Below are 24,900 nucleotides of genomic sequence, written 5' to 3'. Positions count from 1 at the left end.
CCAAGCTCCAACCATAACTATTTTACTATAAATAGCCCTTATGGAGGTCGTCTAGATTTATAGTATAGACTCAAGCTGCAAATGGCACTGCCAACTGTTGCCAAATGGCAACAAACAGTGTTTTAGGTCACCAACCAATCATAGTACACTAAAACGTCACAGCCAATTGGGATGGTGCCTAGTTTTACTTTCAGCCGCTAACCTTTGAATTATGAGAAGGAGCATTCAATATGTAAAGTAAAAAGGCCGTCAATGGGGCAAGGCGTTATGGAGAGTCTACAACATTATGTTAATGTTATAATGTTGTAGAATTTAATTCACTAACTTAGATGTCCAATTCATCCTCATCCTGATCCATGTGGGAGTGTTGGATAAGATTGTACATACCTCATTTATTCACACGAGACATCCACCTCTTCTACTACATTAGGCTGTCAAGGAGACATCCACCTCTTCTACTACATTAGGCTGTCAAGGTAACTCATAGAATATTCAATTCCAAGTAGACACATTGTCTTAAACTCAATCTCTCTGATCTACTAATCTGGAATAAAATCATTTTAACCATCAAAGGTTAACCTAGTGATTGATAGAAATCATGATAATAATAGAAGATTTAGAGAGAACTAGTTCAGTCCATGATTGCCGCCTACCTAGAATATAACAGTTTCTTGACAACCAAATATAGTATGATCAAGTGGTAGCTAAAGAAAGACGTAAGAAATTTATGTCCATGAAGGCCTAATTCAAAAGGCAGTTACTAAATAGGAGCCATGACAAGATTTTTGATACAAAGATTACACAATTATTATCCTATAACATAACCAACAAACAAAGAATCAACCAAAAAATAGGTTCTACCTGATATTTATTTCCATGCTTAATTAACAAACGGAGAGAAACGAACCTTGAAAACTATTGCTTGAATTGATATACAGATACAGAAAATGCGACTTCAAGATAATGGTGAATTGGAATTTGTATATACTACGAGTACCATATTCAAAATGCGAGTTTTACTCCTTGTCGTGGAGGACGTTGGTGAGTTTCTCCTCAACGCCTGGATTTTGCGCCTCTTCTTCAGTAGTTTTTTTCTGGATTGTAGTTTCCTCCTCGGTAGTCTTGCTTCCATCATTTGGGTCCTCAAGATTGGATGGTTTTCCCTGTGGGGCATGGAGCGGGCACGATGTTAGATCATTAGGTTTGAAGATAACTAAAGGAGAATTACTTTTCGTTGCGTCGAGTTCATAGATACGAACATACATGCATACTAATACACATTTGCAGTTGGGTAAAACTAGTTATAGAGTCTATTCATCTACCAAAATAATAATTGGAAAGAATTAAATTGATAGTCCGGCAATAAGAAAGTTTAAGTTCAAAGAGCAGATAACAAATGATATTATTAAGGGTGGGGCCTCAGTTGTGCACCCCATGACCTATTTTGAATAGGAAGTATGCCATTAAAAAAATTTTCTCCAAACAACTCATTGAAGAACTTGATGCCTAATTCACACGACAAAGTCAATATCACAAAGATTCCAAAAAGAAGTCAAGTATATGGCCAGGACTAATCAGAACGAGCTTGTACATTCTTTCATTTTTCAATGAAAGCTCGATTTCTTATTAAAAAAAAAACAAGAATAAAGGTTGGATATCAAAAGAGGTCTTTTTGATAGAGAAATTGGCAGCTGAGCGCCCTTTCAGAGATTTTGTTCAATTAGGAGCTAGCCAAGTCAAGGTGGTTCAGTCGTTTCGTCCATTAGATCCATTCACTAATAATCAGATTTGCTCAAGCTTACGGAGACCTGAGCCAAGCTAAAGACTACGTCCTTAACAAAATTTGAAGTTTAATGTCCCCAAGAAGGTTAAGATATTTCTATGGTCTCTTGCCTTAACATTCAAGGGAAGCTCCTAAAGATATTTCCCAATAACTATGTCCTCTTTTGTCTAAAAAAACACCTGAACTTATTGATGCCTGGCTATCAGAAGCCCTCACAGGCTGGTAGGATAAAGCTTGGGTTCTTAGGAATTATCTTCGTAAGTTATTATGTGGCTTATTTGGGAAGGGAGAAATGAGATTAAAGAAAGAAAAAAAAAAAAGAACATCTTTTTTTTTTTCAAATAGTATAAGTTAGCATCTTCATGTAGAACTCCAAGGAAAAAACTATTTATTCTTTTGTAATCATAGTCTTACGATCAACCTTGACCCAAAAGGCTCTTCCTTTGAAGCTCATTCGGGCAAACATTCTCTCTTTCCCAGCCCTTTCTTCTGCACTTATTTTTATAGAGCAGTCTATCAACCATAAAGAATTTTTCTTTGATTGCCAACAATTATTATCCTTTCTTGTAATTACATTTTGGCAGCTCCTGTGTTTGGTGGTGGCCTGTGTTTTTGTATCCTTTCTCTTCTTAATGAAAGCAGTTTACTGAGAGAGAAAGTTGTGAATTATATATTTTATTTCATGTCATTTTACATTTTTAGAATTAAAGATAACATCTCTACTTTTATTTTCTTATTTTTAAAAGATGTATGAAAATTGAATAAGAAAAATTTTAGTATTTAAATTTACGGTTGAAGTTAATCAAGGGATTTCGTAAAATATGGGAATATTATTAGAGAGAACGAAATAGTCTTCAATTTGCAACTTTTTACAAGTCTATAAATTTGTAGTAAATGAGGATTAGATACTTCGAGGAGAATAAACATCTATAAAAAAGTAAGAGGAAATTAGGTGGTAACCTTGTTTTTATCACGCCAGCCAAACCCAAATGGTCGACCAAGCAAACCTACTTTTCTTGCAGGGAAGTCCTGTGCTGAATCCTGGCTGCTTCGTAATGAAGAGTCCGATGGCAAAGATCTGAAAAATAAACCCTCATTTTAATTTAAAATTTAGATTGATTACAGAAGAAAAATGAGTGCAAAAAATAAATAAAGATCACAGGCTCGCCCCAAAAATGTTAGTACGAGTTTTACAAATGAACACCTTTTCTTCTGCCATGCTTTAGTTTTTTCTCATACTACAAACCCAAAATTATTTACCACCAACTTTATAGAAAGCCAAGATGATGGATACTAATATAGTACTAGTAATAATAATTTTAGTACACTTGGTCATATGAACAGTCTATGAGAAGAAATTATGGGAAAAAAAAGAAAACCAATAAATTCTGAGACAAACTTAATAGAGCTACTGTTTCCCATAATTTGGATTAGCAATTAATATTCTTTCTTTTTATTTATTATAGAGGAGACCTGTAGTTGATTGTTTGATGAATTGTTACAAAACGATGGATGAAACCCAAGAGCCAAAAAATGAAGTTACAAAAAGAGATTAGCAATTAAATATTCCAATTTAAACAGACTAAAGGACTTTCAATTCATTTTCAGAAACACTGATAAGCTGGAACCAGGGCGGCTGAGAAAGGGGATTTTAAATAAAGTTGATTACACACCTGGGAGAAGAATGCACAGATCTGGGGGAAGGCTGTGCTCTGAGTTGGCCAGATTGGTACTGTAAGGTTGCCTCCAGCATTGATTCTGCCATAACTGCTCTCTTCTCCATTTCTGCAAGTGCAACAATAGCCTCTTCGTATTTTTCCTACACAAACACAGTCGTAGCATAAGATCAGACAGAAGCAATTGATCCAATAGCTCATAACCAGAAGTCTTCACCTAAACCTAATGCTGAATTTTAAATTTAAAATAAATACTAATTTGCAGTAAACATTGTCATAATACAACTACGGGATGAAAAATTACAATCCTCTAACCTAATTTATGCCCTTTATTTGTCAAGGCTAAGCCAAACCTGTAGTTCATAGCTTATAAATGGAGTTAAATCCTTCAGTGATAATCTTCTCAATTGGTTAAAGTTTCTCAAGACTTGTGAACTCAATATAGGTTTCACTAAACAACTAAACTGCCCTCATCATCAACATCCAAGAGAAGTCAACCATATGGCATATCCTTTAGATTGTACAGCAGAAAGCTGACCTTCGACTTACCTTAAACTTCCCATGGGTGATAGATCCGTTGCTTTTTGGCCTCAGTGACTGACAGAATTCTTATAAACATTTTAAGTGGAAAAGGTACCCTGTAAAGTTGGCAGATTAAAAGTGCTTATCTCAAACAAAACCTCTCCCCATTTACAAACTGCTCATCAAAATGAAAAAAGGATCAGAAAGTCTTTGGGTGGTGTGATGCCAAAAGTAATATCAAGTGAATTGGGAAACAACTAAACCTACTAACCTAATAAATCTCAATATGCCAACAGCTTATTGGGACATGATAGGGTAAAGGGGTAAAAATTAGATCCTGAGAAGATTAATGGTCTATTTAGGACCATTCAGCAGTCTTTTCTAAAGGCGTATGCCCTTTTTAAGCGGACTTTACTTAGAGGCTGAGACTGAGGAATAGATGACATTGACTCTCATTCATATCGTTGAAATTATCTCCCCTGCAAACTGGATTTTGGAAAGTGCGCAATCTTTTTTGCTGCAAATACCTCTTTTTTTTCCTTTCATATCTGTTTTTCTAGTACCACAAATCCATCCATACCAATGTTTTTCTTATATCTGTGGGCGACCAGACCAGCTAGTGTGCCCCTCCCCCTATTTTAGCACGAAAACCACTTGCCATACTACATTTCATTGCCCAACTATTTTCACACATGACAACTACATTTCATTGCATGACAGCCATTTGGCATAATACATTTCGTTGCCAAAACCAATGATTGAATCCAAACTAATCCTCTCTGTGATAGTGTAAAATTATTGTTCCAGCATAGAGAATAGTCATCATCGTTCTCTAAATCTCCAGAAGGACAACTTTTTGACAAGGTAGGTTTTAGGCTCGAAGAGCCTTTCCACGAGGTAGTTACTGCAAGTTCTTTGCATGAATAGCATTTAAAAGGTCCCTTGCAAGAAGAGCTAGTGGTTGAGGAGCACATCGACATGCATGAAGCATTTTTTGTTCTAACCCCGAATGAAGTTTTCCACGAGGTAGTTGTTAGTTGGCGTCCATCTTGAGTAAAATAATTTTGCCCCTTCGCCTTCTTTGAGCTCTAAAGGGAAGAGGTCTCTTCTTGGTGTTCTCTTGCCAAGCCTTTCGTTGGTGTTCGTTTCAAGAAGTTTGTTTAATTGGATTGTGTTCTTTGTATTTGATTTACTTTGAATTTCTCTCCCTTGTGGAGTTCGTATTCTTTGAGCATTAGCCTATTTTCTTTTATTCAATGAATTTTCTTTTTTCTGTTTCAAAATATATATACAAATATACATGGATTATGTATGTTCTGCCTGGTGCTCAAGAGGATTTTATCTTTTTCTTTTCCCTCTCAAAAATAACTTTATCACAAATCTCGGACATGCATGAAAGCCCGACATTGAAGGATTAAATATAGATAAAGTGATTAACAAGAGGTAACCTGAAGCATTTGAGCTGCATATCTTTGTGCGGTAGAGTCTTGTTCAGCAAATCTTCGTGCATCTTCAGTGAGTTTTTGCTCTTGTTCAACCCGCATCAAGACCTAAAACAAAGCACGGATCCTCATAAATGTAGAAAGATAATCAAAATTACAGAGAAAAGGATAATAATGAAACAAACCTGAAGCATTGCAGTTTCCTGTTCCTGTTTATCGGCAAGAGCCTGTTGCAGCTCAGCAACCTCTTGTTCCAATTGCTCAACCTGCGCATCAGTGCAGTTCCTCAAACAAATAGATCTTCAGAGATGTCTACAAGTAAATACCAATGTCCTGTTTGGGTATTTTCTCTGGACCATACTCAAATAACTCATTTCTCTTATAAGCTTTTTTTCAAATTATATCCGCTCAAGGTGCATTGATTCATAAAATTCCTACACATGACTTGCAGGCTACTCACATATATTTATTAATAACAAACGGAAAAGGAACAAGAACTGAAAATTTCTAAGCAGTAAAATGGTTAAAGCCACCTCATCTAAGATGCTGTAATGAATCGTCCATAAATAATCCAGTTAATAGCTATATTCATCAAGGAAAGTCAACGCAAGGTTAATTCATAAATTCTCAATCAACAGCGTGAGATGCTTAACATGTTGGAAGCAAGGAAAGAACTTAAGTCTTCAGGTATGTTAAATATACCCTAGCACTCAACTGCCGACGATTATCCTGCGTAACCATCTCCATCAAAGCAGTCTCCAGTTCCTCCGCTCTGATAAAAATGAAGAAAGGTAATGAATAATTGTGAAAATAAGGAATATAATAGACTGAGTGCAAAGGTAATTAATCCAACTGTCATCTACAGAACCACTAAAACTGTATTATGAACACCATTGTGACAAAACTATCACTCTACCTGTTTTCGGGACCTTTTTTCTTTTTTACTGATCGGAGTGCTTGACATAGGACATTGAAGGTTCTTCTCATGCAAATTCATTTTGAATTACTTGAAATATTTAACCTTATGAAGTGGCTTGCAAGTATTTTCTAGAAGAATACTTACGTTTTACTGAAAAAATAAGGAACACCTATATCTTAAGGAAACCAAGAACACGTAAAAGTATTTTGAAAAAAAAAGGACTTGAATACTTTATCATTTAACCCTTTTTAGTGGACATTTTCTTTCCTTAAATTTCACTCCGCACACACTTCCTCTCAAAAATTTTACATGGTTCTCTCGTTAGCTTTGAATTCATAATTTTCTAGCATCCCAACTAATTTTTACGAAGCAAACTGAAAATACAGATTGTTTAAAAGGTTGTGAGCCGAACATCTTGAAGGGGGCAATTCACTCACTTTGCTTCCCACCTAGGCATGCCCAAGTGTTTATACACTCTTTCACCAATCGCTCTCTGTACATACACTTCCTTTCATTAATCTCTCTCTACATGCACTTCTTCGTCACTCCATCTTCTATAAGCACCTTCTCTCTCTACATATTTCTTGCTAGTGATATACTAGTTAGCATTCCCGTGCAATGCATATTTCATGGACTTTTTATTTTACATCCGTAAAGCTCTTTATTGTTCTAGTTGAATTAACTTAAAAAGAAGAAGTTTATGATAAAGTCGTAAAGTAGTTTATTCAATGATGGTTTAGAATAACTAGGCATACATTAGATTTCATAATCGTCCATCACAGAAAGCTCATTTTCAATTATGTTTTACGCCATTACTACCATAAAGCAGCACAGCAGCATTAAAAATTGTAATGGAGTCATGAAGAAAGATGTGTGAGCGTTCATCAGCCATAAAAAGCTAAATTAAATAAAGAATATGTACCTTAAAATAGCAGATCGCTTCTCCTCCAACAATTTACACAATTCAACCTTTAACCACACTACCTGCATGTTATTGGTAAAAGTTCAAGTAAAAGCTAGCAATAAAGGTTCTTTTATTAACTACATTTTGAAACAAAAAATATTAGTCAAATTTTATCTGTGGAAATAAAATCATTTCAAACTACTGATTCAAAAAACTCTATGCATGGAATTAACAAGAGCAAACAATCTTACGGCAAAATCCAGAACCTTTGAACAATCTCGTGAGTTGTGACTAACTAGCATGTCTTTTGGGACATGATTTCCCTATTCGGATAACAAGTTAAAAGCCCATATTTTGAACTATATGACAGAAAAAGCACAGTATAGTGCTACAGTAACAATAACTGAGGAGTCTAAAAGCTGATTACTTTAGCTCTTCCAGTTATTAAACAAAATTCACATATTCTAATTCATAAGCCTGTGGCCGCCGGAAATCTGGTGAAAATACTCAACTTAGAAAACCACCATGATGTTGGAGTGACAGAATCAGGTATTCGGTTATTATCAATATTATAATGACCCTAAACTAATTAAAAGTTAAATCATATTCCCATATCATAAATAATTAAAAACCGGTGCAGTTTGTGAACATAAATCACTAGGATTACCAGCTTAAAAATAATGTCATGAAACATTAATTTTTTAAAACCAGGAGAGGCTGAAAATAAAAGGCAACATATAAACAACCTGATCTTGAAGATTGGAAACAGCATCAACCTCATCTTCCCCAGCCAATGAAATAAGAATTTCATCGGCATTGGTGGACCCTGACTCTGAACGCGACAAATCACCATTTATTTGGGAACTGTTCTTTGTTTCTGTAATAGTTGATTTCGAATCATGTTTAAAAATATAAAGCTTAGAAGCTAAACCCTGAGAATCCTTCCAAGCACGAAGCCCCTTAGATCTTTCCTCAATAGCAGTGACTACAGCTGGTCTGTGTTTAGTTCTCAGCTCTCTTAATCTAGTTTCATTAACATTTTGGAAACCCATACAAGCAGTCAATACAAGTTGGCTGCTGTCAAATGTTGAGCCAGCAAGTGACTGCAGCAAAGTCACAGCATCTCCAGCATCCTTTGTAGTAACCAAAGCAGGGCCTACAAGTAACTGAGGACCAAATGAAATTTCACGAAGCATAACAATCTATGATAGAGTACAAGCTGTTGTATGAACAAACAAACAAATGATAAATATAAAGCAATTGCTTTCATCCAGTACCATATAGCTCCATGAGTGCAAGTGCTGTTCTGAAAAGCATGACACGGTTTCCTTCAAAAAGAAGAACATCCCAAACTCGAAGAACTGAAATCAGAAAAAAGGGAAAAGCTGAGATGACAGGCAACTTCATGGAACGCCCGTATAATTAAATAATAACAATGTGAGCAGGTGTCAGCAAGATATTGCACCACCAGAAGGAAAAACAATTAAAAAGATACAGCACAAAATCTGACCACTTTCCCATGGCAGCATGTTCATAAATATGGATAGGAACCACGGCCCAGTAACCCATGCCACCTGCACTCCGAGGTAATCTAGATGATTGACTGCAGAAGAAAAGAATAAATAAATAAAACTAATTACTCAGACAACCTTTAACATAAATGATACTTTGTTGCATTCAAAATCAATGAAAAAATAACATCGATATACAAACCCATTTTAGGAAATCTCTCACGCACCAACTCCTCAAATACAAGTTGATCTACCTAATAAAAAGAGGAAGCATCAAAATTTCCGTTAGTATTCAACCAACTACGTATTGTAAAATTTGTAGAATAAATGTGAAGTCAAAAAAGATATTAGCATAGCCAATAACTTAAATAGATAACATACTTGAGATTCAATCATTTCCTCGGAGTAATACCCATCAAAATAGTCATCGATAATTCCCATTAAGGTCCTAAAAGATTTATAGAAAATGCAAGCGGATAGCCAATCAGATTGACAAGAAATTAAAATCTTTAAAAAACTCCATATGCAGCACCGTTTATGTATTCCTCTAGAAAAATATTACTATGTCCCCCAATGAAATTAGTCAGAAGTATGAAAGCTTACCAAAAAGCATTTTCTTCGGGCATGAGAAGCAATAATAAGCCAGCGAAGAAATTCATGGCCTGAAGACAGATAAAAATCTGAACCATCAAGATGTAGGCCAGAGAGAAAGAACATGAAATGAAACATCACGAGTTGGCAAAATTTCCCAAAACAAATTTGAGCTACTAAGGTCTCTCAAATTGTCATCCCTATTTGTTTCTTTTAAATGAATATAGCATCAGTTCCTATAAGTCTTCTGTGAATTAGAATAGCCAAAGATTGTCTCGATGAGAATCATTACATTTGGAGCCTACCCTATAAAACTCTTAAATATCATGTTAATTTGTTGATTTTTCAGCACAAACAATGCAGCTATATAGGATATCAAATCTGAATATACAATAAAAATAAAAATATTGAGCATTACTTAGCAACGTCTAAAAGTTTCATGAGTTTTACTGCCCTATTGAAACTCATAAAAGTAAAAAATTGCATTTTAAATAATTACCTGACAATAACCAACAGAGGGATTATGACGAGCATATGCAGTCAGCAAACGCCTTAATGCATTTCTACCATCCACATCCAAAGCAGGATGACCAGGAAAAGTACGAGGCAAATCCTGCATTCAGAAGATGGGCTGGGTTTTTAAACAAACTAAATGAAGAAAAACTCAAACAAACAAAAAAAGGGACTGAGGACAATGCAAAAACCTTTTCAATTTGCCCTTTCCATTTCTCAGTTATACACACAGAGTCAGCAGATGATCCGTTGCTGCAGCTGTCTGATTGAAGACTAGGATTTTCCACGTTGTTCTCAGAAATAGTTTCCGAGGCTAGGAGATCTGTGTAATAATTTTCAACTCTCCTTGCTCTAACACCCACAAAAGCCTGCCAAAGCTGAAATTGCACATACAAAAAGGAAACGAGAATTTTAGTAGACTGAAGAACCCATTGATACTTAATAACGTAAGATCAAGAGATAATTCCCACCTCGCCCCGAATAGCCATTGGTACCCCACCTCTCACAAGGACCTCAAGCTCCTCTGTCCATGGAAATGAAGATTCGACAGGCAACAAAAAAGCCGGAATCCCCACCACATGGCTATTGACACTGTCACTTGAAGGAGCCTCCTGTGCTGGATCAGACTTTTCCACATCATAAAACTCATCCTCAGAGTCTTCCTCAGACACTCCACGTGGTGATTTAGACTCTTCTATAGCAGAAAACAGCTTTCTGGTTCCAGTGTCATGATTATTATTTGATAAATCTTTCTTTTTCTTTACACGAACACTCATCATGTCTTCAATTGCTCGAAGTGATGGTCTAATTTCAGTCCATATTTGGATCTTGTGAGATTTTGTCCCCTTTGCTGACAGTACGTCTTCATTTTTCAAGCCATTTGCATTCTGAGCGATATTGCTACTGTCAAAATCAGAATCATGGCTGTTTGGATCTTCTCCTTTAGTGCCCTCCTCTATACTAGAATCTAATTCCTCCTTGACAACTTCTACATGCGATGCCTTTTTATCATTTTCCACTGATAAATCATTAACAAGTAATTGAGCAGACTCTGATTGACGATCCAGGAAAGACTTCCATCTTTCTGATCTTTCTTCCTCTTCCTCCTAAGTTCACATGCACATTGAATGAGCCAGACACTATATGCATTTTTTTGGGATGCAAATTTAAAATGTAAACAGAAAAAATCCTTGAATTGAAAAGTTAAATGTTTCGGGAAGAACAGTTGTAAATGGAATAAAACCTTATAGATATTGGCATATTCACGGTATCTTTGTACATGCTGAGGTCTCACAGCAAACCCGTATGTGTCCCTGAACCAATATCAATCAATTTTTTTCAATGCACGAAATTACACAGTGCTCCATAAAAGAAAGACAAAACAAGCAATTTCAACATTTCAAAACTGAGCCTGGCGTAAGATAGAAGCTGATATCGCAAAAGTGAACTTCAAAGACTAACCCAGTTTAAGTTACCTGTCCTCATCTTCCAACAACTGGGAATTTAAACTAGACAATAACATATTCTGAATGCTGAATTCCACTTTCCATAGCGTTCGACATTAATAAATCACACTTTTCACTTTCTAATTACACGCTTATGCAGATTGAATCCCGAAACGGACAATAATTACCAAAGCAATCCACTGTTCGAACATGATTACTCATAAAAACAAGAAGCGCGTATTTCCCCACGACTCCAAAAACACATCAAATTTCACAAACTAAAACTAATGCTCGTCAAATCAAACCAGAAATCCAGCTAAACCAAAACGATACGATCGGAAAACACACCGGTACAACAAGCTAACAAAAAAAAACGCGTTTAATACTGTTGCGCAAATTGAAATCCGTTAGGTCAGTTAGAGACGATGTATAAAAAAAACCCTACGCAGCGAAGAGAAAAAAAAAGATAGCTGGACACATTGATTCCCATTGTTTCGGCACACGTGGAGCTACATGAACCGATGCAAGATTCAACCGAATCAATGAAGACATTACCTCTTGTGATCGAAGGCGACGACATGATTTGCAGCTTGGCTGGCAGCCTTCATTGGTGAAGATTCAACCAGAAAGAGAGGTTCCCGCCGAATTGAAGGTGAAGATCTCGGATCTTCCTGGATTTTCTGCAACTAAATTCAGGAAGAAAGGGAGAAAGAATCGGTGTACTTGAAGGAACTGTGAGAGAGAGATAGAGCGAAGCACATGGAAATGGCCGAGATCGGCGTCACGTCATTAGGGAAGGTGGCTCAGGTAGCTTAGCACAGAGTCCAAGATAGTGAACCATGAAGACCGAAACGAAGCCATGGGCAAACCAAGGAGAATTTATACTGCTGCTTGTTTTTTTAGGTGAATTGGCTTTCGTGTCCTTTTTGGTAATTTAACAGTATCCGGTGGGAAAAGTGTAGGCTGGGCTTTTCTTGGATTTGGACACGTCAGCTCGTGAACATTCGGACTCGGGTCCGTCTTCGCATTGGATCGCTGGATCGCACCGCCGACAATTCTGAATTTCTTTACGTAATTTTATATTTTATTTATTACTTATATTACAAATATTATCCCATTCTTCAACGAGGTAAAAAGTGGCGGGGACATCCATGTATTAAATTTAAATTAATATTAATATCTTAAACCTTTCCGGCATACAGGTATATAAGAACCTGTTAAATCTGTAACAGTCCAAGTCTGTGAAGTTGACGACGATACGTATCGAACTAAAGTGGATGATATCTGTTACTGGTGGACTTGAAATGTTACAAATGATATCTGAATCAGACACGGAGCAGTGCCAATAAGGATGTTTGGTCCCCAAAAGAGGGGTGGATTGTGAATCTAACATAGATTAGAGAGGGGAATGAAAGGGCGTAGAAACATCTTGTTGAGATATAATATTTGGATAATATATTATTTATGGAATATATCTTAATATTCTTTTAATATATTATTTTGATTTATAGTATATTTTATTTTATTTTTAATATTTAATTAGTTTATATTTTATTTATCGGTAGGTATTAGTGGCTAGTTTGTATCACATTTAAAGCTTATGAATATAAATGAGAACACACTTTCGATTCCAATTCTATTTCTCATTCTTAACACATCTTCCTTCCTAACAATGATACATAACGGGCCAAAATAGACATTATCGGTTAGTGGTGGGCTTAGGTTGTTACATAATCATTTATGCCGCCCTCGGATGCATTAAAACTCGATGATCAGTTATAACCCTCAAAGCTATGACTATTACAACTGACTTTAAATTTTTAGATGGTTGAAAACCTTTTCCGATGTCAACTTCAAGTCACAAATTTCAATCAGTGTAGATCAATTTCGTGACCGTTCATTAAGTTATTATCCAATAGCTGAAATTAAACTGACTTTTGAGGCCATAGAGTTGTCAAATATTTGAATTGACATTTAACTTTAAAAATTACACTGAACATCGCTTAATAGTTAATGCATTACTAACTCTCCTTAAAGTCAAACATTTGACTGCCCGCCCCAAAAATTAATGGTTTTTATAATTTATTTCTTACCCTATTATTTGAAAAATAAAAGTGGGGTAGTTATTGCCACGCATAATGTTTTATTAATATTTGTTTTTAACAAATAAATTAAATTTATTTACATGTCTCTTCAATTAAATAGACACATTATTCATAATTAAATTTACCATTTAAACTCTATATTTCAAATAAATAGTTTCAACTAATTATTATCGGATTGATGTAATATATTACTAATTTATGTCATGGGTACGTACAAAATTCAAGTAATAATTATGTTTAAGTTTAATTCATTTGTAAATAAATCTATTTATTTATTTTTTGTTACAAAAATAAAGATGGACTCATCATAGGAAGAATTAATGCATTGAAGCCTCGTTGGATGGAATCCTCAATTCTCTACCCGATGTGTATCAGAGCTTTGACGTTGAGTCAGGCTTGGTCAAGGGAACCCACTGAAACAAACAGTAATGAAAGTGAATCTTCATGGAGTAATTGTCACTACATATGGACTCGAACCTGGGTGATCCATCCATAATAAACCTTGGATGAAACTAACTGAATGTCCCGATGTTGAAGAATTAGGGATGAGTTGTGGTTAGAGATGAAAAGCCACTTGAACCCAAGAGCTAGCGACCATATCGTCGCTATAATGTAATAGAATCTTATAAATACTATTTTTTTGATTGATACAACCAATATAAGGAAATTAGAGTTAGGTTAAGTGAATGAAAAGTAGTATGGAATTTATAGTGATTATGAATTTTGAGAGAGAAAAAGGGTAATTGATTTGATATGAGAAGGGAAAGGAATGGATGTGGCGCAAAATTAGGAGGAGAGAGGGAAGGAAGAGGAATGTTGAAACAGAAATGAGTCAAATTGATGTAGAAAGGGAAATGAAATTGGAATCCCAATCAATCCAGGCACTTCCACCCAAAATCCAGCTAAAACCAAGAAAACCCCATTCCATCTCCACCACCAATCCAATCTCATCATCATGTTAAGCCTCAAGCAGACATCGATAATGGCCGCCACTTTCCATGTCCACAATCCTTTCTTCTTCTATTCATCGAATTCTCCCCGCAGAGCCCTCCACGTTTGGCTACGATCCGTTTCCGCCACCGCCACCGGCCGCTATTCCCTTGGACTCCCCCAACCGCTGCCGCCGGTTCCGTCGGGAGGCGGTGATAGAGATTCAGTGATTTATGGAGGTGGAATTGGATGGACTTCAGCACCTAACAATCGCCTAGTGTACGAAAAGGGCCCTCCTAAAATTTTAGGGTTTCGTAGCGGTTATAATAAATGTTTTTCGATTGGGTCTAAAAGGTGTAATTCCATTTCGTCGGAAAAAAGAGGAGGGGTTTTTGGGTTAGGATCAGGCTCTGCTTCTGATTCTGCTTCTCCTCCATCTGCCGGCTCTGAATTTGTAGCTGATATGGGTTCAGAGAGCAAGGATCATAACAATGGCTGGTATCAAGACGACTTGGACAGCCAGAGCCAATCGCCATTAATGCACCAACATGAGCCACAACGTTCCAAATTGCTGACATTGCCCACCATTCTGACGCTTGCCCGAGTGGCCGCTGTCCCGATATTTGTTTGTAGTATGTTCCAAATTCCTGCTTCTTTGTTTATCGCAATCATGTTTGTTCTGATCGTCTGATTGAAGTGAATTGAAGCGTGATTAATGGTAGATCTCTAAATTGTGTTGCTTGTTGTGATGTAAATTTGACCTGACATTGGCTCCGATTGATAATCCCATTGGTTTTTTTCTTATTGGAAATCGATGTGATCAATTTCTGTATGTGGCTTGTGTTAACGATTGTCACGATTTCTTGGAAGATAAGTTTTTGTTTTATTTTGTTCGAAAATGAGATTGAATGCGGGTTAGTTTCACTCTGTTCAACGATTGTAGCTAATATTTGCTTTAGTTCTTGTTCCCATTGGGTTAACAGCTGTTCCGCGACTGCTTATAGTTCTTGCAACCGACAGTTCTATAGCTTGTTATTATACAAAATATTCCTTTGTTGTTACTTTGTTCTGTTGTTTAAGCCTGAAAGTATCATACCAGCTGATTATTACAGTGGATTTGAAGCATTTATGACGGCAATATTTGATCAAAATTAGACTGTTGTCAGCTGCCTATCATGAACGCTTGAATTTGTTCCTTAATTTTCTGAAACTACTGTCTACTTTTGATACTAATGCATTTGGGTGTGAAAAGCAGTCATTTTAATGTACTTGGTTTTGATAATTATAAAACACACACACACACACACACTTATTATGTTATTAGCCTTCTGCGTCGATTATTTGTTGTTCATTTCAAACCACTTTCCTCTAGTTTGTAGACATTGAAGTAAAAGTTAATTTTAGTGTACTTGAATTTAATCATGATGATATGTGTTTCTGTTATTAGCCTTCTATGTCGATAATTGGTGGGGAACGACTGCGACAACTAGTATATTCATTGCTGCAGCAGTTACAGACTGGCTCGATGGTTATATTGCTCGGAAGGTTTGTTATACACATGCCTGAAGTCCATATCTTGTATGGTGGAAAAAACCTGTGTTGGCTATTCTTTTTTTTATAGCTGCCTGAGTTAGCCTGGTCCTGATCTTAATTGCATTTATCAGATGAGGTTAGGTTCTGCTTTTGGTGCATTTCTTGATCCAGTAGCTGATAAGGTTGGGCCTTCTTCTTTTTTTAGGTTCTCACTCATAAGCTTGATCCATTTGAAAGAAATTGAATCAATTTTGTTTAGTTCAGATATGGTTAAGAAATTATTAACTAACTAACATTCCTTTACAACAGCTTATGGTTGCTGCCACACTGATTTTACTATGTACACAACCTTTGGAGGTTTCTGTGTTTGGTCATGTTCCTTGGCTTCTGACTCTACCGTCAATTGCAATTATTGGCCGGGAGGTAATAAATTTTCTAGCCTATTTGGTATTTTGTTTAATTACCAGGATATCTGCCCCCACACCTTGCATTATAATTATGATGATCCAAGCACACTCATGTCCGAGGTTTTTTTTCTTTTTTTTTTTAAATGTTTTTTCGGGGGTGGGGTGGGGTGGAGTTGGGCGTGTTGGTATGCTCTCCTTGGTAGCTACTTATTCTCTTGTTTGGAGGATATCAGCCATTTTGAGCAACATTAAGGAAAAGTTAGATTTTTCTTTCCCTACTACTTTCTACAACATCTTCAATTAATACTTTTAGATTATATATCTTTTATGAGATCCCACGTTGGTTGGGGAGGAGAATGAAACATTCTTTATAAGGGTGTGGAAACCTCTCCCTAGAAGACGCATTTTAGAAGCCTTGAGGGGAAGCCCGAAATAGAAACCTAAAGAGGACAATATCTGCTAGCGGTGGGCTTGGGCCGTTACAAATGGTATCAGAGCTAGACACCAAACGATATTCCAACAAAGAGGTTGAGCCCCCCAAAGGGGGGTAGACACGAGGCGGTGTGCTAGCAAGGACGCTGGGCCCCAAAGTAGTGTGTATCGATTGGAGATGGGCCCCGAAGGGAGGTGGATTGTGAGATCCCACATTGGTTGGGGAGGAGGATGAAATATTTTTTTTAAGGGTGTGGAGACCTCTCCCTAGCAAGTGCGTTTTAAAAACCTTGAGGGGAAGCCCGAAAGGGAAAGCCCTTAGAGCACAATATCTGCTAGCGGTACCTTTGATTTGAGAATGCCTTCTTTAATTATCAGTGTGCCCCTTATGTACCACTTATGTACATCTGATAGGGCACACGTTTTTATTGTGTGCCTGCTTCACTTTTTCCTTTCCTTTTTTTTCCCTCCCTATTTCTTTGATCTTGCTTTTGTATATTTGATTCATCAATGAATTCGTAACTGATATCTTACAGACCGTTTGCAATTTATATGTAGATAACCATGTCTGCAGTTAGAGAATGGGCTGCTTCCCAGAATAGCAAGCTTTTAGAGGTTTGTTTTTCTATATGCAAAAAACCAATTCAGTTTGTTAGAATTGATGAAGTTTTTATCTGAGTTTTATAACTTGAGAAACAGGCTGTGGCCGTAAATAACTTGGGGAAGTGGAAAACAGCAACACAGATGATTGCACTAACCACCCTTCTGGCTAGCCGAGACAGCAGGTTCGTTTTCTCTCTTTTTTTCTTCATCGATCATCTTTCGAGGCTTTAACAACCTAAGAAACATTCATTCCAACTATACTTGAATGTGTTCTGTTCTAAAGGTGTTCTTAGTCTTGAATTTTTCTCGAATGAATAGTACCGAAAATGATGAACACTACAGAACTGCTCTTCTATATCTGCAAAGCTAATTGGTTCATTTTTCCTTTTTATTAGTCTTGGAGGATCTGGAATTTTAGTAGCAACTGGTGTGGTCTTATTGTACATATCAGCTTGGCTTGCCGTGTGGTCACTATTTGTTTATTCCCGCAAGATCTCGAAAGTTTTGTTTCGCTAGCACAACCCGACCCAACCTTTCGATCCTCTTCGTTTTTGTTTGACCACACATGCAAGAGCTAGGTCATCCTATGGCCAAAATTGACTGATTGCTTGATCTGTTGGTGGGTGATGCCCATTAGAGACTGCTGAAGCCAGTTTCTCAAGTGACATGCAGCCTGTGGATGATTTATAAGAAGACAGCAGCCATAGTTACAGACCTGCTGAAGCTGAAACTGGAAGTTTGGACTGAGGTCTGATGTAACTATAAATTTACTGACTATTTAAAAAAGAAATTATATAAAGTGGCACTTTATCACATGCTCGTTGTTATTTAAATTCAATCCCTTGAGTATTCTTGTCAATGCTGCGATAAACCTGACATTTTCCAGGGATGCTGAGTTTTCAAGATTTGTAGATATTCTTTTTCTTTGAAATTTTTAGATGAAACTCACTGAAATTACATTGATGTAGTAGAACAGGATATTTATTTTTTTCTTTTATTTGTTTGGAAGATTTGTTAATTACTTGAAAAAAGTTAGTCATGCTGTAACATAAAAATGCTGTTAGTAAGGTCTGATGGTTTGATTTACATTTGTTTTCACCAAAATTGAAGACCGAAAATCGAACGATCCCGTAAAAACAAGTTCAAACAAAACAAGTTAGTCATGATGTAGTAGAGGTTTGTTGATTTGATTCACTTTTGTTTTCACAAAAAATGAAGACCAAAAATCAAACGAACCCATAAAAACAAATTCAAACGAAACAAGTCAGTCATGATGTAGTAGGGGTATGATGGTTTCATTCACTTTTGTTTTCACAAAAACTGAAAGACCGAAAATCGAACGAACCCATAAAAATAAGTTAAAATGAAACACGTTAGTCATGATGTAGTAGGAGTATGATGGGTTGATTAACTTTAACTTTCGCCAAATTGAAGACTGAAAATTGAACGAACCCATAAAAACAATTTCAAACGAAATGAAACGAAATTTGGTTAGATTCTCAATTGATTCGTTTTGATTTTTCAATGATCCATCTTAAAAAAAAAAGGACCCATATAGGAAAAATTATTCAATATGGTGACTAATACCCCATGGATAGCTCAAATACACAGATATAAATGTAGAGCTTGGTGTCCCGAATAGGAGTGCAAAGGAAAAGTGACAAAATTCACAAACTGATTATGTGAGATCCCACGTTGATTGGAGAGGGGAACGAAGCATTACTTATAAGGGTGTGGAAATCTCTCTCTAGTAAACGCGTTTTAAACCTTGAGGGAAAGCCCTTGAGGAGGATGTCCAAATAGACAATATCTGATAGTGGTGAGTTTGGGTCTGTTAGTCAGGTGATCAATTCTAATAATTAATCTCGGTGTCGGTGTTGAACAGAAACTGATCCGACCCAACTCACTTACGTCAGTACTAAAGTGCCACGGTCTTTGCTTTCTTTCAGTCTGGTCTAATTCCAAGCCAAAGATGTGTCTGTTAGTTAGATTATGATGCTTTAGTACTAATGGATATGTAACTCGAGCTTATGAGCATAAAAAGGAATTCTTGCCTGGATACTTACATCGCGAAACAATGAAGGCCCTTCAAAGTTGCTGCCAATATATTTAATCAAGTCAAGACTCTCTCCCTAAGAGCTGCTACCAGTGCTAATACTCGCAACTCAAAAACATCAAAGAGGAAATGGACAGAGACTTAATTGTATATAGCAATGGCTATCTCAGACAGCGAGTGCAGAGATCAATTCAATGAAGTCTGGATGCAAGAATACATCTAAAATAATGAAGATTTCGAAGATTTCTCTCAAAATCTCCCCTAAAATTTGTTAGCTTGTTGGATGATGAAAGTCCCAGCTAACTAATTTAGGCAATGATCGAACTTATGCTCAAAGTGGACAATATCATACTATTGGAGGGTTGTATTCGTCTAACAAGTTCCATCTCTACCACCATCAAAGTGACATAGCTAGGCATCAAGATACAGATCAAAGTAACCTTGCAAAAGTTATCTGCAATGTCTTCTATAATCCATGAAAAGAAATTATTGAGCTCAAAATTTTACTTCCAACAATTTCATAACAGGGGCAGAGTACTCTATTTCATTAAATTTGTTATATCTTCAACATTTAGTTGCTAAACTTGGTGTAATAAATACGATGTTTTAAAATATCTAATAAATCACTTAAACATTTAATGTTTAAAAATTTAAGAAATATGAAATGAACTATTAGTTATAAGAATATCATTTACATTTAATATTGGGTAAGAGTAAGATCTCATCACATTCTCCCACTCTTTCAGGTCCCAAGTTGTCCACTAAGAGTAAGATTTTTTAGTTTCCCCCTATTCGAACTCTAATAAACGATTAAGAACAATAAAGAGAGAGTAAGACTCCTTTTCCGGCAAATATTTCTCAGAACATGGAGTGTGAATCAAACCCAAACCCAAATTTGAATTGAAATTGAGATACAAATGCAAGTTCTTCCCTCTAAATCAGATAGATTCATATCTAAAAAAGGTTGACAATAAAAGAGATGTTCCAGAAATGTCTGCGATCGAGTAAATAGCTCGACGAACGAATGGATAAGATCGAATTGGAAAATAGAAAGATTTGTACAAGTTATATCTTTCGCCACCACTTTGTGGAAAATCGTTACGTATGAATATGTTAGATACCTGTGACTCGATTGGTGACTCCTAGTCAATATTCTCTCTGTATGTACTATTGACACAAATGTCAATAAGGAGACCTCATAGGTAATAAGAGTGCTATACATTAAAAAAGAAAACACAAAAGGAAAGGAAAGGAAAAAGAAAGGGTAAATGGGGAAGGGAAAAGAAAAGGGCTATGTTTCCAAATCTCTCCTCTTTTGAACACAAACAATCATTCATTTTGCAATACAAATGAAGAAACTAAGATCTAGCAGCCAGGATGGATACCAGAACCCCCTCTGATTGAAAGCATAGGTCCATGGCTCGGACTGCGACTAATCAGATGCGAATCCAGGAACAAAACTATAACAGTTATGTCGTCGTGAAAATGTCGTCTTACCCCGCGGTCGATCTTCTTCAGGTCTGTGTACCTCATTTCTCTTTTTCTTGCAGCTTCATGAAGAGCAGCTTTAACGAGCTTCCTTGCAATCCCCTGAACATATACAATACCAAGTCATGGATGAAACCCAAATGATTTGAAAAAAAATGATGAACAAAGAAGGAATAATTGCCAGACAGATTACAACAACAAGCTCAAAACAAGAGGAGGAGCCATTACAGGGAGTATCACACCAAACAATGAACATTACTATTGATTATATCAGTTTTTTATAAACATCTATTTCTAGTAACAGGTATTAAGCAGGCAGCCCAGAAGTCTATTTCAATTTTCACATAAGAAGGTAGTACTCTAAGCAAACAGAAGAGCAAAAGAGAACAAAAAGAACTTAAGTTAAGCAGAAATCGACCGTACGTTACGTGGACAACTATGGACGAGGTCGACAGCTTCCTGATTGCTTATATACTCCCAAAGACCATCTGAAGCAAATATAAGAAACTGATCCTCTGGGTACAGTTTGTGCACTACGATAGCAGGCTCGGCTTGAAGTATTGGCTTGTGGAAGGGTTCTGGTAATCTGAACTTCGGCAAAAGAGGCTCTCGGTTGAACTCGGTTTTCTTCAGATAAGCATCACCAAGGGATCTTGAGACCTACATATGAGCAGAGTGATAGTTTCTAGTTCATAACTAGTTGTTCAATGTAGAGAACTTTTAGAGCTTTCGTAGAGTTCAGAGCATACCAAATCAAACATGTTCTATCAGGAAATATCAAAGAAGACAAGGGGGGTTGAAGAACAAACCTGTATAACACCCTTCACACGCCACACCTTGTGCTTTAAGACCACAATGTGTGGATCATTGGGATGCAACAAGTGCAACTCCTCTCTCACAGATTCAATACTTGCATTGTGCTCAGACGACAATTGGACAGCTTTAACCTCTTTATGAGTTTTTTCAGTTCTTCCCAACACCACTCTAGAATCTCCAGCATTTGCAATATACAGTAATCCACAACATATTATGCCTACCAAACAGCATGAACCAACCGAAGCAATTTGCGGCTTAATAAGCCATTGTTTCTTTACAAGAGACAAGAACTCTTCCTCTGTCTCCACGAACGCTTTGTTAATAATTTCAGCCGATACTCCCTGATTATCTGGAATAAATTCTGCACCATGAAAAGCTGTCAAGTGTAAACATTCCCATTAGCCATATAATACAAATTGGTAAGAGACCATAATAAGCACTCACAAGTCACAACAGGGCTCCACGAAGACCAATATACATCTTTCCTTCCATCATTTTCTTTGGGCATCAAATTAGACTAGTTTCATTTACGATCTTGAATTTTATGAACAACAACAAACTTCCCAACCATAACAACCTCTACACGTACCCATTAAAAGGAGGATATCAAATTCTTTTGCAGTCTAAATAATGAACTTACTTCAATAAAATCCTGGTCTAGTCCATCTTATAGGACAATGTCCAGTAATATTAATGTCTAAAGAATGTGTACCATTTACCTTGACTAGAACAAGAAATAAAAATTATAGTTAGGCAGAATTAGGGTGAATTTCGGATAATTTTTTGAAGGTAAATGTGAGAACTCACATTGGTTGGAGAGGGAAACGAAACATTCTTATAAGGGTGTGGAAACCTCTCCCTAGCATGGGTTCAAAAACTTTGAGGAGAACCCCTAGTACAATATCTAGGGCGGTGGGCTTCTCCATAGTAGACCGTTTTAAAACCCAAAAAGAAAAGTCCAAAGAAGACAAGATCTAATAGTGGTGGCTGGGCTGTTATAGTAAAAACGTCCACTTACGCCCATTAAAAACACTAATCAAAATTCTCAGAATGTTGGTTATGGTTAGCCAAGCCAAGGGGATTATGAAAGTTCAATCAAGTCCTTTTAGAGTAAACACCCAATTAGCGCTTCTACTTCGAATGCATCAACACATTTTTCAAAAGTCAACACAAACTCGCCATTAGACTACAAACTTAAATTTCGGTCTAAGGAGGAAAATCAACACACACAAGGCAAAAGCTACCTTGAAGAGGAAGAAGTGGAAGAGGTATTTAGCATAAGTAGATTAAAACTTACTCTTCATATTATTGAACAGACGATCATTTATGAATTCTGCAGCTTCGGGACCTCCATGGCCATCATAGATTCCAACAAACGTTCCAACAGGACCCGATTCAAATGAGCTCAGTGGCCCTGACTCAAGCTGGCTGCGGTCTTCCAACAATTTATTTGCCTGAATAACTGCCATTGAGAATTCTCCATTAATATGGCGGCCAGAATCCTTGTACCACAACAGCCCGTCAACCCGACCACTTGCATCCCCACCTCTACTAGAATTTCCGCCTTCAACTGAAGGTTTCCAGCAGGGTGATACAATCTTCATCAAAGTTTCAGATACCATCCCTTACATATTCTCACCCAAATGATCCAGCATGAAAAACCATTCTTTAAAACCGACCGGAAGGATAGTATTAAAACCAAAAGTTCCCTTTATTTCGTTCACAAATGTACGAAATAACGAGTTTCAGATGTCAGAAAACCATTGATCAAAGCAGACACCATCAGTATTTCAACAATAAGACATTGAGTTTCTTGATGTCTATACGTAGAAACTGCAAATTCAAGAATCACATTGAATGAAAGTTCAAAATTGATACATATGAACATATAGAACAGTTTCTAAGTATAAATCAACCAAAAGAACAAAAATTGAACCTAGGAACACTAAAGAATACAAAGAAACCAAAAATCAAGTAAAAGAAGTTGCATTACAAACCTTGAGATAGCCGAGAGAGTTTGCAGACACTTTTCTGCAAAACTGTCCAAATTATAGACTGAGAAACGCATTATAAGATGAAAATGAACGAAGGGAATCAAGTAAAAAGAATTTGGGGTGTTCTGACAGAAGAAAAAAACCTGTCAGAACGTTGAAACCAGCAGATCTGGAAAGAGGGAAATTCCTCAAGTTTAATTGGCCCTCCTCCTCCTTGGGATTTCTTCCTTTTCTTTTCCTTCTTTTTTGAATTTTTTAAATTTTTTTCTTTTTTTTTTATTATTTTTTTTTCCTTTTTCTGTTTCTTTGAGCCAAAGAAACAGATGGATCACTCTCCAACAACAGAATCCCTTGGTTTGGGAACAATTTAATAAACAAAATAAAAAAAGCCCTCGTTTTCTAAGGGTTCTTATCGGTTTATTAAATTAAATTTGGCACTTTTCAGTTTTGGTTTTCTAACTTATAGCCTGGATTCTTGATTTTAACCTTTAACGAACCCGCCATTTCAGGCAACTATTGCTCACCTTCTTTTCTGATTGGCAGAACATTAAAAAAAATAGCAAAAACCCTAAAATATATGAATCCAAGTAATCATTCAAACAAAAAAGTAAAGACAGAAAGTTCCACCATATCACTTTCTCGGAAAACTGAGTAAATTTTCCGGGAAAATTGTGAGAGATAAGTTGAAAAGCCGAGGATTAAGGAATGATAAACCCTACGATGTCGAAAGTAAGCCAAACCCAACCTGAATCACGCCCCTTCGCTTCGCTGGTAAAATGAGCCCTCGATTCTTTCAGCAGCGCACTGATTCCTGATTCGACACCAGCATTTGGGTTTCGAATTTTCTGAAGTTCCATTCCGCATATTTTCTTCCATCTTCGGTGGCTTAATTTTTGATGCGCTGCTCGAACGGACTGCTCGAGGTCGTCGATTTTGAGAGATTCCGCGGGAACGGCAATTCGATGGTTAAACTATACGTTTAATTTCATTGGTCTATTTCGATCTAAGCACTTGTCTGTTTGTACTGTATTCTTATTTTTTTTTTTTTTTTTTTTTTTTTTTTTTTTTTTTTTTTTTTTTTTTTTNTAAGAAAACAATCTTTTCAGTGATGATTTTATTTAAATTTTCAAAATATATTTTTATTGAAAAATCCTTAAAAAAGTTTAGCCAATAACCAAGAAAATATATTAATACTGAAAAATTTACCTATTACTGTTACGATAGTACGTA

At 36.5% G+C, this 24,900-nt stretch overlaps 3 protein-coding genes across 8 annotated transcripts; 1 reads left to right on the top strand and 2 right to left on the bottom strand.

The window, feature by feature from the left end:
• Window positions 1–730: 730 nt before the first annotated feature.
• Window positions 731–12,175, bottom strand: LOC111792723 (TBC1 domain family member 8B-like). Its single transcript, XM_023674287.1, has 18 exons — window positions 11,862–12,175; window positions 11,105–11,174; window positions 10,332–10,967; window positions 10,053–10,238; window positions 9,848–9,961; window positions 9,361–9,419; window positions 9,139–9,205; window positions 8,960–9,011; window positions 8,757–8,849; window positions 8,524–8,607; window positions 7,993–8,402; window positions 7,265–7,326; window positions 6,126–6,195; window positions 5,609–5,689; window positions 5,430–5,531; window positions 3,457–3,602; window positions 2,744–2,861; window positions 731–1,163 (listed from the first exon to the last, which is right to left on the bottom strand). The coding sequence occupies exons 1-18, from the start codon at window positions 11,912–11,914 to the stop codon at window positions 1,017–1,019; spliced, it is 2,550 nt and encodes an 849-aa protein (XP_023530055.1). The 5' UTR covers window positions 11,915–12,175; the 3' UTR covers window positions 731–1,016.
• Window positions 12,176–14,150: 1,975 nt separating this feature from the next.
• LOC111792727 (CDP-diacylglycerol--glycerol-3-phosphate 3-phosphatidyltransferase 2-like) lies at window positions 14,151–18,260 on the top strand. The gene is made up of 7 exons (XM_023674293.1): window positions 14,151–14,973; window positions 15,789–15,886; window positions 16,006–16,056; window positions 16,184–16,297; window positions 17,272–17,328; window positions 17,413–17,498; window positions 17,712–18,260. The coding sequence occupies exons 1-7, from the start codon at window positions 14,367–14,369 to the stop codon at window positions 17,830–17,832; spliced, it is 1,134 nt and encodes a 377-aa protein (XP_023530061.1). The 5' UTR covers window positions 14,151–14,366; the 3' UTR covers window positions 17,833–18,260.
• A 2,109-nt stretch (window positions 18,261–20,369) lies between these two features.
• LOC111778043 (probable protein phosphatase 2C 38) lies at window positions 20,370–24,664 on the bottom strand. 6 transcript variants are annotated; one of them, XM_023657674.1, is made up of 6 exons: window positions 23,814–24,664; window positions 23,674–23,715; window positions 22,974–23,509; window positions 21,670–22,052; window positions 21,284–21,520; window positions 20,370–20,962 (listed from the first exon to the last, which is right to left on the bottom strand). In XM_023657674.1, the coding sequence occupies exons 3-6, from the start codon at window positions 23,296–23,298 to the stop codon at window positions 20,738–20,740; spliced, it is 1,170 nt and encodes a 389-aa protein (XP_023513442.1). In that variant the 5' UTR covers window positions 23,299–23,509; window positions 23,674–23,715; window positions 23,814–24,664; the 3' UTR covers window positions 20,370–20,737. The 6 variants fall into 6 exon arrangements, with proteins under 6 accessions (XP_023513442.1, XP_023513451.1, XP_023513425.1 ...); XM_023657683.1 differs by having other exon boundaries at window positions 24,416–24,664; XM_023657657.1 differs by having other exon boundaries at window positions 23,674–24,664.
• Window positions 24,665–24,900: the final 236 nt, after the last annotated feature.

The sequence above is a fragment of the Cucurbita pepo genome, chromosome LG01 (genome assembly GCF_002806865.2).
Source record: "Cucurbita pepo subsp. pepo cultivar mu-cu-16 chromosome LG01, ASM280686v2, whole genome shotgun sequence".
Taxonomy (NCBI): Eukaryota; Viridiplantae; Streptophyta; class Magnoliopsida; order Cucurbitales; family Cucurbitaceae; genus Cucurbita; species Cucurbita pepo.
Note: the sequence above shows the minus strand (reverse complement) of the source record. Positions and strands in the feature narration are given on the sequence as shown.

What these genes read in the sequence shown, in the direction of transcription:
- LOC111792723 (XM_023674287.1), bottom strand. Translation starts at nt 11,914, where the DNA reads ATGAAGGCTGCCAGCCAAGCTGCAAATCATGTCGTCGCCTTCGATCAC. An exon ending in CCTCTGTTGGTTATTGTCAG is followed by an intron (nt 9,420 to 9,847) that starts GTAATTATTTAA and finishes ATCTGTCTTCAG; the next exon opens with GCCATGAATTTCTTCGCTGG. An exon ending in CATGCTGCCATGGGAAAGTG is followed by an intron (nt 8,608 to 8,756) that starts GTCAGATTTTGT and finishes TTCTGATTTCAG; the next exon opens with TTCTTCGAGTTTGGGATGTT.
- LOC111792727 (XM_023674293.1), top strand. Translation starts at nt 14,367, where the DNA reads ATGTTAAGCCTCAAGCAGACATCGATAATGGCCGCCACTTTCCATGTC. An exon ending in TTGATCCAGTAGCTGATAAG is followed by an intron (nt 16,057 to 16,183) that starts GTTGGGCCTTCT and finishes CCTTTACAACAG; the next exon opens with CTTATGGTTGCTGCCACACT. An exon ending in AGAATAGCAAGCTTTTAGAG is followed by an intron (nt 17,329 to 17,412) that starts GTTTGTTTTTCT and finishes CTTGAGAAACAG; the next exon opens with GCTGTGGCCGTAAATAACTT.
- LOC111778043 (XM_023657657.1), bottom strand. Translation starts at nt 23,298, where the DNA reads ATGGTATCTGAAACTTTGATGAAGATTGTATCACCCTGCTGGAAACCT. An exon ending in TCTGTTCAATAATATGAAGA is followed by an intron (nt 22,053 to 22,973) that starts GTAAGTTTTAAT and finishes TACACTTGACAG; the next exon opens with CTTTTCATGGTGCAGAATTT. An exon ending in GTGTGAAGGGTGTTATACAG is followed by an intron (nt 21,521 to 21,669) that starts GTTTGTTCTTCA and finishes GCTCATATGTAG; the next exon opens with GTCTCAAGATCCCTTGGTGA.